The following is a 13,374-nucleotide window of genomic DNA, read 5'->3' as shown; positions in this document are numbered from 1 at the left end:
GACTAAAAATGTAAACCAGAAGAAGATAACAAGAGTCAACCCGGATTTTCAGTTGCCTCAATAAATGAGAGAAGGTAACATTGTGAACAAAGAGAATAAGAAAGTAATCTGGGGCAGGGTAGCAAAGAATCGAGTTTGGAGATGTTGAGTTTGAAGTTTCCTTGAGACATGCACATGGAGAATAGAATACTCTTGTAAGAACTACTAGAATAGGATTGTAAAGTCTTGTCTGCTAAGAAAGATGGCAAATGTCCCCAAAAGGTGACTAGTCCCTACCATGACCAGCAAAGTCTCTAGAGAAGAATTATTGTGCCTAGAAAATAGAAAGTAAAATGGAGTCATCCACTATGTCTCATTAAAAGAAGCGTTTTATTACTTCCTATTGATTTTCCTGTTTTCTTAGCTTACCACTCTGTTTTGTAAAATTAAAAACCCGTTTGTGTCACTTTATACTGCTTAAAGTCCCAGACCTAATAAAGAGTTGAAAGCTCGCACCAGGCATGGTATCACTAAATGGTCGAACAAGTTTTCAGTTCATCTTTCATTTGTTAATCCTCTGCCTTCAACTGCATTTATGTGTCAAGGGGGACAAAGTGCCACAAAGACAGGTAGTATTTGGAGTCTAAACAACAATGTTTAAGTAATTAAACCTTGTACATGGTCCTGTTTGCTTCTGTAAAATTATATATAGAATAATAATTTATACACATAAACATTAATCATCATGAGAATATGGAGATTACCATGTAAAAGTACTAAATTAATTTTAATTATTATATAAATATGAAAAGATAAGATAATTATTATAATTATTAATACTACCAAAGGAAATCTTAATTTCAAAACTGTTATCATTTAAGTGGATGCTGTGCTATATCTCCCAAGGATTGTAAACCATACTCTAAATAATATTTTAGGTAGAAGTTCAAGTTTTATAAAATACTTTTGGGACCTAATTTAATATTCTATAGAATAGTCTATAATATATTATATGTTATATATACACACACATATATATGTATATACATATTATATATATGTCACCTATCCACTGTTTTTACTGCTCAGAATTTCTGAGAATGAGAGAATTTCTAAAATGGCTAGAGCACAGGGTAAAGGGCATGTCATGTAGAATCAGATGGTCCTGAGAGGTTCCAAATCTTGGAGGAATCATGACAAGCTACAAGTTAGTTTGTGAGTGTTGAGAGGCTGTTAGGTACCCAATCCACAGGCAATGATGGGGGCAGGTGAGTGGGCCCCAGTAGGCCAGCAGTTCTTGAGGAAGACAATGGGATCTAGATTCCTTTACTACACACCTAGGTCAGCCCTTTGCCTTCATCCTCAGTTCTTATGAGACACTAAGCTGCTTGCCCATATTTGCTGACATGCATTGTCTTGAGGAACATGAGTTACTCATAACTGATTTTTATCTATGCCCACTAACTGAGGTAACTGCATATTTATAAACATCATATTCAGAACTTGAAACTACACTTCAGATTTTTCCTAATTTAGTATACATGCTAAAATGTCAAGTTTAACTATTGTGAAACCGTTCCCCAGGGTTTGGGGAGTCTGTCATGTGCCCATGCCCCTTCATTCCTCAGAACAGCTGGACAAACAGCTGGATGAGATCTAGGTGATTGGTTGAGTCAGGTCTCTGCTTATGACAGAAATGTTCTATATCCATCCCCTTCCCATCAAAGATGCCTAACTTTGAAGGGAACGGTAAATGAGACATCAATACCAACGAACACATATTCCAATGCTGTTATAAATTATAATTTTTGTTCTGATAAAGTCATTTTAAAAATGCTGCCAACATTTTGAATAACATGGGGGGACAAGACCCAGACTCAACAAGTAACACTCTCTCTCCAAGCAAATACTCCATTAGATTGAAATCACACCAAGAACATGTGAGCTGCTTTCTCCTCAACAACTATTACACAATAAAACTTTCTGGAATCTTGAGATGCTTCCTTTCGGAAACCTGAGACATTGTTTAATTACCTGGCCTTCTCTGTGCTTCCCAGGCATTGGTGAATATCAATGAATTCCATGAGTTGTTTCTGCAGTATTGCATCTCTGCCTTCGATCTGAGTAATGAATTTATGCTTCAAGAGATCTGACACTGTTGGACGCTTCTCGTAATCTTTGGTCAAGCATCTGCACTGGCAAAAAAGGAATATGTAATTATTAAATAACAACGTTTTGAAATTATCTTTCAGGTTCTTTTTTTTTAAAAAAATCTACTCTGACTGGATGTTTCTCAAAGATGTCAGTTCAAAGCACATCTCAGAAATATGAAATGGCAATGTGAAATGTTAATGAAAGTGGCCATATCTGTAGGAGATCAGACTGTAGTGACATCACATCTCTCCCAATACTACTGTTGTTTATCCCCCAACAGGCACTGCTGCATAGTGATAATCAAACTGTCTCCACTCCAGTCTCCTTCAAAAAAATCACTCAAAACTGGAAGTCTTAATGCTTACTTTAAATTAACACAAACCTTTAGTTTCACTTCACCATGCTTTTAAGATTTTCAATCAACATACTTCTTTCTACATATTTAATCAATATATCTGCATACATTTCTGTTAACCCAATAGAAGGCTAACCTGGTAAGGCGGCTTAGACGCTATGCCAGTAGGTATTTCATGAGGCCCTGTGGCAGACATTCTAATGACTATCAGGCCTGTCTGTGTAGAGGTCAGCCAGGACATATCCCACAGGAAGATTAGGCTAGTGAGTACATTTGCCTGGGCTGTTATCACAGCAAAGCATTTGAATAAATATGGGATGTTTATTCAGCTGTGGCGGCTGTCTTCAAATATTTGGAAGAACGTTTTGTTGTTACTAGAGGTCAAAAATCCCATGAGTATGAGAAGAGACCTCAGATCTGTGTGATTTTCATGTGCTCTCCAAGGTGGAAGGCACTGCACTGGAGGCATACGTCTCATGAGGGTTACAAGCTCCAAGTGAATGGCTGCACACGTTCATAAATCCCTTTGTCCCTGAGATATCGTGCCTCCATTGTGAAAAATTGGACTGTTATTTGGGGATATCAAAAAAAAAATAAGAAAACAACCAACAACAAAACCAAAAAACAAACAGAAGCTGGGCCTGATGGCATAGGCCCCAAATCATAGAAGTTCAGTCTAGCCAGCTGCAGAGTAAATTTAAGACTAAACTGGGTATCTTAGACACTGTCTTTAAAAAAAATTCCAAAAGAGCTAGGGAATGTAGTTCAGGAGTTGAACACTTTTTGAGAATACGTGAAGTCCTAAATTCAATCCCAGTGCCTCAAAACAAGAAGAAGAGGAGGAAGAGGAGGAGGGAGAGCAGGAGGAGGAGCAGGAGGAGCAGGAGGAGAAGGAGGAGGAGGAGCAGCAGCAGCAGCAGCAGCAGCAGCAGCAGCAGCAGCAGCAGCAGCACCTGCCGCCCAGTCCTTGGCTAATCAGTGCCATTAGTAATCATCACCATTGACCTCCCCTAGGAATAATTTGGCAATTTCTTTCATTGAGCTTAACTAAAAAGTTTCCCTAGAGATGCTAAAATATGATATGGAATGAGGTTGGTGCTGTCTAGAAATCAGAACAGGTCCTCTCTGGTTTCATTCAGTTTAACAGAAAGAAACAATTCTGTATCTAAAGCACATTTGCACCTGCCTTAAGAAGCATGACAATTTTTTTTTATTCAAGGTCAACTTTGCCCAACAGTCAATGACTATCCTGGCCTTGCTAGACAGGGGAAGTGACAGTAACAAAGAAAGCCACAGTGTTCTAGAGTTGCTTATTATCTAGTTAGACAAAAGGACATCAGAAAAGGTAGGCTCAATAGGGTTGGAAATGTTGCCAGTGGGAGAGGGACAGAACAGCACACAGGACAGAATATTAACTGTGTAGGAGAAGGTGGGAAGTGAGTCTCAGGAGGAAACTGAGAAATAACTCAGACAAGCCAAGATCCTCTGAGGGCCTGCACAAAAGGCTCTTGTATACCCAAGACAGACACTTAGGGGAATCCCAGCCTTTATCAGTAATTTCCCCCAGAGACTTGAGGAATGATGGGATAGCATGCTCATTGAATGCTTCTGGTACCCTGACCATGAAAACTTCCACAAAATTATCCATCCCTTCTGAGTCCCTACAAACTCTTTAGGCTAAGTCTCCATCTTTAGAACACGTGGCTATCTTGGCAGGAACCCCAGCGACAGCCCTGTCTGCATTTGCAGAGTGATTTGACACACCATATCCTTACTGTCCTTCCCTTCTATTCACAACCAGGAGCCTACCCCTACCTTCTTTGTTTTAGGTAAAGACAGTAAAAATTGTGAAAAAGTTCCAAGGACCTGGCTTTTCTAAATGACTGACCCACTTCTAAATAATTGTGGAGAGGCAAATCACTTCTGTTAAACTGATGTCACGTGAAATCGTTCTCTGGATTTAAAATGCAAAAGCCTACGATAAATATGATTCTTGGAGCCACTGACTGCAATGAAATACCTGTGGCTGTAGTGAGAGTCAGTGATGCAGACAAATGAAGGGTTAAATCACTGAGCCTGAGCGCATAGGTAATAGATGGGAGCAGGTGGGAGATGCTGGGGCAGTGCCTCAAAGGCAGCTGCTGAGCAGATGAGGGTCCTTGGAAACATGACTACAGACAGGTGAGTGAACTTCACTCAGAGGTTACTGTTTAAGTAGCAGTAACTCCACTAAACCCTTAGCAGATGATACATCTTTTCTTTCTCTTTCTTTTGCTTGTTTTAGGGAGTTCGGTGGGGTTCGGTGGGAATAGTGGACACCTCCTGCTGCTGAATAGAAAAGAAAGAAGAATTCTGAAAAGGGTGGTAACCTAGAAGCCTCCATTCACATCGTTCACAGTCACAGCAGTGTGGCTTTTTTTGATTTGTATTTCTGACTATTGTTACTCACTTGCTAATGAAGTCATTGAACTCTGCGGACCACAGCTCAGGCTGCCGGAGTTTAGGGGGTGGATTCCTGGAAAATAACAATTCAGGTTGGGAGCCTTATGGTGATCAGATGGTGAATGAGCAGAAGCAGAGTCCAGGGCAAAGAGTTACTGCCGTCCCAGGTTCTGCCTGTATCATCAAAGATTGTCAGTTCCCAATTCCAAGAAAGAGAATTAGCTATTCATCCTTCTTTATATAAAATGACAGCTTCCTCGATTCTCTGAAAGCATTTAATGTATTAACCCAATTTTCCTGTTATTATTTTTTCTCCCAAAGAAACATCTTGGCTTTTATGTGAAATCACTTAGTAGGAAATGCCAATATTTATCAGAACAGAAACAGTGAACAACGGCAAAGACTTCTACAGAGTCTCCCAGGAAGGTACAGGTGCACAGAGGAGCCCCGGAACAGGTAGCACGCCACAGCGGAGGGCCAAAAGCCTCCCCGAGCTGTTCTTTTGTTCCTAGAAACATGGCGCGAAGCATGCGCGTTTGTATGTGACAAAAGCAAAGAACGGGAAAATGCCATTAGCTATAGTGCTCTCAATGCCGCTTAAAAGATCTTGTTATTAATTCTTTTCATTTTTTAGGCTGAACAAATTTCTTTTGTTTTTGGAGCATCTGTGTACACAAAGGACCGTCACTTGACTGTGAGGCTGATGTGACCGTAATCAAGCAGCATTGATCAACCATGATGGCTAAATTTGCTGAAGTGCCGCTTTATGTTAATTCTAACAGCTCTGTGTTTTCATTAGGGGGATGGAAATACTTTGTCCTCAGTCCTGCACTGCTCCTTAAACAGCTTATAATGAAATTAATGTACAGTCGGTACAGGCTCATTAAAGCTAAGTGCAGCTACACATCTAACCGGATCACGCCGAAGCGCCCCGAAGCGCCTCTTAGTCTGGAGGACTAGTCGAAGACTGCTGATTTGTGCATTTGAAAATGTACTGTTTTTCAGCCGATAATTTTATTTTGTTTCTTGTCCACTGGAAACTTCCTTTTATGAGCTATAATTGGAATGCTTTGGGTATAACAAAGTTTGTCAATTTCAGAATACCCAGAACTGTAGCTATTCAGGTCCCCCCTTTCCACATATTTCTACAACAACCGTCACTCAGTGTTTCATTTAAAAGACACACTAGCTGCAGAACAGTAAGAAATAATTAGCATGATGCTCGCTGTACAGCACGGGGGTGGGGGGAGTGTTATCAAGGCACAATAGATCAGGGCTCTCCCTCCTTCCTGTTTGGGTCCTTACCACCCAGTGTGAAAACACAGGGTAAATACGAAGGTTTGCACTATGACTAAGGAGACTTAGGTATGTATAGTTTCACCTTATACACTGAATTACAATAGAAGTTAGAAAAAACAGATTTCTCTTGAAGTGCTTTCGGTATATAGTGGATTTTCTCTTTCCGCCACATCTTGTTTCCCCCACATAATCGACATGTTTTATAAGACCCAAGATAACACTGGACACTGAAATATAAAGAATGATGTATTATAACTCAGAGGTAACACAGGAAGTTCCAAAGCAACAAACAACTTTTAATGCTTTGTTACTGGAAAAACTTAATTACACATAAAATATTCCAAAGCGATCCCCATTCAGGAATAAGTATGACATGGTGGTATCATTTCTTTAGGACTACAGAACTCAGTGTCCAGCCTCCCCACCCCCAGCTCCAGGTATATATATATTCACATGTTGATTAATAGAGTGTGTAATTATTGACTGTCTCGGGTTCTACTCTCTCTGATTCCCTGGCAACACAAGCTATGTGTGTATCTGCCTTAGAATCAGTGGGTCAGAAGAAATTCTTATGATTCTGAAAATAGCTTACTTATAATTGAGATGGATTCTGTCATGTTCTGAGACACCTAGAACTTAGTAATACATATTTAAAATAGAAGAGAAATATTATCCAGCCGAAGTAGAACAAGCTGGCAGGTAAATACTGTAGGTAAGAAGGCCAGTTGGCCAGATGAAGGGTAGCTAAGGCTACATACACCCTTCAGATGGACATAGTAGGCACATCTTTAAGCCCACAAAGAAGCTAAAGCAGGAAGATCATCTTCCTCAAGGTCATCTTCAGCTACATGATGATTTCAAAGACAGCTTAGCTTACTTGGGGCTTTAGTCTTCAAACTTTCTAGAACACTTCTGCCTATTTCCACGGTAGGAAGTCAGTCCCTAGAAGAAAAAGTATGGGCTGCTGATCTTGGACCTGCTGGTCGCCTGACCTTGGTATTTTGAAGAGTGCCCGCATGGGATGCAGCTCAGCTAGTGGAGGATCTCCGTCACCAAGTTCGATAGCCGTGATGCCCAGGGACCACGTGTCACACCTAGCATCGTAAGTGGTATCTAATTGCTGTTCGCAAGCAATCACCTAGAAGACAAAAGTAGAAAGGAACGCTTCGAGGTTTCAACAAACAAGCAGCAAAATGTGCAGAGAGAAGCGCTTAACCTGGCAAAGTTGAAAGCTGAGTAAAGATAAAAGCAGGGATTTAGAAGGAAAAGGAATGATACAAGCAGTCGTTTTTTTATTCCAAGCACACAACACCACAGCAGGCTGGCAGATAGAGGATTTGCAGTGTAAGGAAAGCACCTCTGAGAAGAAATAGCTTAGAAACTATATTGTGAGGAGGAAAAAACCCACAGCTCCCTATGTGGGATGGGATCAAACGAACAGCTAATGACCATGGCGTGTTCTCTCTGCAGTCATATGAGGAGGAGAGAGGTGAGGTGGTCACCCAGGAGCAGAGGGCACATCTCAGAATGAAGACAGTTAAGGAGGCAGGGAAATAAACTCAGGGCAGTCTAGTTAAATAGCTTATAACCCTACTTGCAATTAGAACACAAAAGCACCCTGGGATAAATAAGGAAAACTGGGAAGACTGCAAATGGCTTAAACCATTAATGACAAAAAAAAGTCAAATCAATAAAAATAAACACCGAGGGAAGGCTACAAGGGCTTATTTGAGCCTCACTAAATTTTAAACTGCAATGTTGCCACTAACCAAACATGACACGGTCTAAGGGATAAAGGGAGGGGAATGGTTTTATAATATTGTAATATAGTACTATACAGAAAAGTCATTACATTGATTTCCTTTATAGCATTTCTAAATGTGTAAGTGCAAATACAGAAGCCCATAAATGATCATTGCGAACAGCGATCACAAAACGGAAATTCAACTTTACATTGTGAAAACCACTAATATTATTATTTCTTTTACTCTGAGATTATAATCTAATTACCTCATTTCCCCTTCCCCTTTCTTCTCTCCAAACCCTTTATATAACTTTCCTTGTTCTCTTTTTTAAATCCCTGGCCTTTTTTTCCATTAACTTTGTTACCTGAAACATGTATATACATATACATACACACACACACACATGTATATACATACACATACATATACATATACATATATACATGTACCTCTAAAGATATAAATATAACCTTCTCTGTCTATAAAATGTTCACTGTATGTTTTGGACATTATACGACCAAACTGTTGTGCTTTTCACTGAGGAAGACTATCTCTCCTGCTCTCAACATTGCTTAGTTGCTTGTAGCTTTCTGTGTAGTTCTTTGTGTGGGGCCACTGCCCACTTTGGCATGTTTACTGTTGTTAGCCTTGTTCATTCATACTTAGGTAGTCATGCTGGTGAGACTGCATGGGTATAGCTTCTGCAATTACTACAGACGAGTCTCACAGCCAACTTCCTGATCTCTGTCTCTTTCTACCTCTCAATAATCTCTGAGCCTTAGGTGAAGAAATGTTTGTAGACGTATTCAAGAGGACTGGGATCCACAAAATGCACAACTGTGCATTTTGATTGGTTGCGGTTTTGCTGTAGTGGTCTTTTCTTTAATTGCTATAAGGGGGAATTTCCTTGATAAGGATTAAGAGCTACAGTTATCTATGGGGATAAGGACAAATATTCAAAATGTAGTTATGGGTTATGTTGCTTTAGCAAAGTTCTGATATCCAGTTTTTAGCATTATTTATTTAAGCGTGTGTGTGTGTATGTGTGTGTGTGTGTGTGTGTGTGTGTGTGTGTGTGTGTGTGTGTGCAACTGTGTCCATATACACATGGAATTCAGAAGATAACTTGCAGGAGTTCTCTCTTTCCACTGTGTCGGCTCCAGGCTTTGAATGCAAGTCATCAGGCTTGATAACAAACCCTTTTTTACTTGCTGAGCCCTCTTACTGGCCCTTGAAAACCAACTTCTGTTTATTTTTTTCATTTTGTGAATGTCAATCCACTAGACAAAAATTAATTCTGAGAGTGATGGCAGCTTTAAGTTGTACCACTTAATTACAGTATGGTAGTCTCTGAGGGAAATGTTCTTATCTGGTGACTCCAACACACATCAAAATCCCACAAGAGTTGAGCTGGTAACTGTCACATACGCTTTCCAAGAAAGGGTACTTCTTCATGATGGATAAGTCCCGTCAGACCTGTTACTGAAACCCGTAACGGGAAGTATCTAAGTATAATCATGGCAGTGTGTTTAAAAACAATAGGCAGATAGATGATTAATATAGTGATAGATGATATATATATAGTTACATATAGGTGATATATATATAGATGATAAAAAGATAAATGATAGGTGATAGCAACATGTAGGTACATGATAGATAAATAGATAGATAGATAGATGACAGATGATAGATGACTGGTAGATGATTAACAGATGAAAGATAAATGCCAGATATACTATACACTATACACATATGAATAGCATATCTGTATATTTATTATTGGTCTTTAAACATTGATCTGCTAATGCCTTTCTGTTTCCTTCTTGTAAATTGGCCCATAGCCAAGAACAAAGGCCTATCAGCAGCACTTGTCTGCATCTGTCTTCCTCATCCTTACCCCAAATCCTGTGATATCTCATAGATCTGTGGCTTTTTCTTTCTCAGTCCTTCTATATGTTTGTGGCTTCATCCTCTAAGGCCCAGAAGCAAGCATGAGAGTCCTAGGTTCTACTTTAAAATTTCATATGCAGATTATTAAAGCAGTATTGCCCACAAACAGAAAAAAGGGTAGAAAAACCAGTATCTCTAGACTAAAGAATAGGTGCACATGACATGATATATACATACAGAGAAATTTTATTTAGACATAGAAGGAGTACTGATAAATGCTACATCAGGGGTGAACCCTGAAAGTAAACGAGGTGAAAAGAGCAGGCACAAGGGATATATGCTCAGATTCCATTGGTTCAAGCTGTTCAGAAAGACCAATCCATACATTGAAAACTAGATCAATGCTAGACTAGGGTCAGAGAAGAAACAAACAAACAAACCAACAGTCGCACAGGGAAAAGTTCTCTTAGGAACATAAGAATGTCTCAACTTAGATTGTGGAGATGATGGTGCAACTCTATCTACTATCAATCACAGAACTGCATACCAATTAACTGTAGGGCCTGTTACATATGTCCCTCTCAAGCTATGAGAACACATTCACATGAACTTTATGTTCAAGTGTTCCTCTCTGTTATCTAATGCATCATGGCTTCTATGCAATTTTTGCTTGTGTGTAGAATTGGGAACTCAGGACTTGCATCCTTCCTCCCTTTCTTGTCTGACAAACAGTTGGTCAGGTCATGGGGTCTCCTATCCCATTCTCTAATCCCCTAAATGTCTTGTATGTAACTCAGAACTCAGCCTTCTCTAGCGTTAGGATTCTGGCCTTTCCAGCATAGTGCGGTTTCATATCCCTTACTTTTTCTAGTAGCATTGTTCTATCAAGGTATGAATCTTGATAACATCTTTCTGGATAACACAGTTATCTGGAACCACAACTTGGGACACTTCCCTTTATGTTTGGGTGAACTTATACACCAATTTGCCCAGAACAATCCTGGTTTGTGCATCCTTGGTTCTGTACACACATCTTGTACATTCACTAGGTTAGTATAATAAGTTGTATGGTTACTTGCTATGGTCACTTGACCCTTCGATTCCGGCACATTTATTCTAGACTGAAAGAATGGCTCTATGTAACCAAAGGATACTATCCTTTGAGTAGAATTAAAATTTAAAATGTTGGGCTGGATAGATGGCTCAGCAGTTAAGAGCACTGCCTGCTCTTCCAGAGGTCCCACGTTCAATTCCTAGCAACCACATGGTGGCTTACAACCATCTGTAATGGGATCTGGTGCCTTCTGGTATGTCTGAAGACAATGACAATGTACTTACATAAAATAAATAAATCTTTTAAAAAAATTAAAATGTTCACCAAAAATTTTACTTTCTAAATGATTAATTTTAAAACACTGAAATATTTCTTAATGATGAACATATTATATATGTTTACCTAGTTACTTCTAATTCTTAGAAATGTCCCATTAAGTGTTTTGATATCCCTAGTACCAGGGCTTGAACTCAGGGCTCGAATGCAAACTGGACATTTTCTCCTCACAGAGCAGCATCTCCACTTAACAGAAATGTTATTAGTAACAACGTAGAGTGGATGTGGGATACCTTGCAGCTAGAAAGCTGGTTATTCAGAATGTTCTTCAAGATCAGAGAGTATGCAGTGCAGAGAGAAGAGAATAGGAACAAAACAATGATGACAAAAGAGTGACTACTGGTCACATATAAAGGAGTGCTTCTACTATAGGCAAATATGCAATAGTGATTTTCTTATCATAAACTCATATAAAACATAAAGCCTCAATATTTCTTATACAACGCTTAATCACCTTATACTCTAATTATGAATATATGCAAATAAATGCAATATTTAGCATAGAATTACATTTTAAATACTTTAATTACATTTATCTGAACATTTTATTACATTTTAAAATTTATAAAACTGAGGACTTCTCATTTTGAGAATTTTAAAAATACCATTATTAGGTCTGAACAAATTCTGAAGAGGCTCTTATCTCAGATTCTGTTAATAAATTTTGTGCTGGCTTCCATAACTATAATTCCTTTTCTTCTCAGATGTGGACCCTGCTAAAAGCTTTCTAAACCAATGCAGCTTCAAAAACACTTACTGAAATTGTATCTTTCCCCTCTATGTTACATTTTAACTTTTCAAAAGTAAGTAATAACTGAATTAATAGTTAAACAGAAACAGCATACAGGATTTCATTTTCAAACAAATTTAATTGGAAGATTTTGCAATATTAATGTAGCATTTAAACCATTTCTCCCTTTGCTCCCGAGAACATCATATATAAATAACAGAGCTTTTCCCAATGGATGCAGAGTTTTCAAAAGTACGTGTTCTTTATCAATCAACATAATTAAAAAGATTAAAGGAATTAAACAGGGACTTTTGTGAGAAGATTTAAATCTTGAACTTTCAGCCACATTAGCAGTTTATCTGCAAGACCCTCAAGATAATAATGAAAAAAATAAAAAATAAATCCTACTAGAGTTATACTTACTTCCCAGGCTATCGATTTAACATAAGAACTCAGCACATGGGTAGGTGAGCTGGAATCTTACAAAGTCAAGGGTTCTCATAAAATATTTATTATTATTATTTAAGAACAAAACATAGTCAGTGGGCGTAAGTGGGAGTACAATGAAACCACTGGACTAGACTCTGTGGGTAAAACGAAAGGTTTATTAGGGATCACACTGCCCAGGCCATCTCTTGGTGTGTGTGTGGGGCATGGGGGCCAGAGAGAAGGGAAAAGTCAGAGAGAGCAGCTGACTGGGGATTGCCTGGGTTATCTCCTGAGTGCACAAATGACAGTGGAAATGATCTGTTCAGGGGTGGGACATCTTGTCAGTTTTAAGGGGTTTTGTTGTAGTGGGAGGTAGGTCAGTTACCTGAACAGTCTGGGAATTAGCCTGGAGCTTTGATCTGTTGGAGGCTTGTTTGAGTGACTAGAGAACTAAATGCTCTCTCTAAATTTGAGGGCTGTAGGATCCAACAGGAAAGTAATGACTTTTCCTGAGAAACAGAAACCCACTTTGCAAGGGTGTCATCTGAAGATGCTGAGTGCTTACTGTGTCAAAGTCCTGCTTGAGCTGAGCCCTGGCTGCTACTTTTCGGGTTTGGGCCCTGACAATGACTACACCTATAGTCCCAGCATTCAGAAGAATAAAAGAGGAGGATACAGAAGCCTTGTATCAAAACATCAATCAATAAAGGAAATACAGCAGTAATAACACAACATAGAAAGAAAACAACATGCAAACCTTCAGACTACAGACACATGTGTGACAACTAAAAGTAAATTAAAAAAAAAATAAGGCCCCATGCAGCCTCTTCATCTGACTTGTTCATTCACCTTTCATTTCCTCACAAATTCCTTCACAGTTAGTTTATCCAGAATGCCCCATGATCCTCCTTGCCCACATAAAAATCCCACGTTAAAACAACACAGGAGACATTTTCTT

At 39.1% G+C, this 13,374-nt stretch overlaps 1 protein-coding gene across 1 annotated transcript in view; it reads right to left on the bottom strand.

The window, feature by feature from the left end:
* Nucleotides 1–13,374, bottom strand: part of Myo3a (myosin IIIA) — a 224,061-nt gene that overhangs the window by 156,293 nt on the left and 54,394 nt on the right. Inside the window, 3 exon segments of the mRNA NM_001419731.1 lie at nt 2,014–2,169; nt 4,938–5,003; nt 7,222–7,367. Coding sequence (NP_001406660.1) covers nt 2,014–2,169; nt 4,938–5,003; nt 7,222–7,367 — 368 coding nt within the window.

The sequence above is a fragment of the Rattus norvegicus genome, chromosome 17, assembly GCF_021556685.1.
Source record: "Rattus norvegicus strain SHRSP/BbbUtx chromosome 17, alternate assembly SHRSP_T2T, whole genome shotgun sequence".
Classification (NCBI taxonomy): domain Eukaryota; kingdom Metazoa; phylum Chordata; class Mammalia; order Rodentia; family Muridae; genus Rattus; species Rattus norvegicus.
Note: the sequence above shows the minus strand (reverse complement) of the source record. Positions and strands in the feature narration are given on the sequence as shown.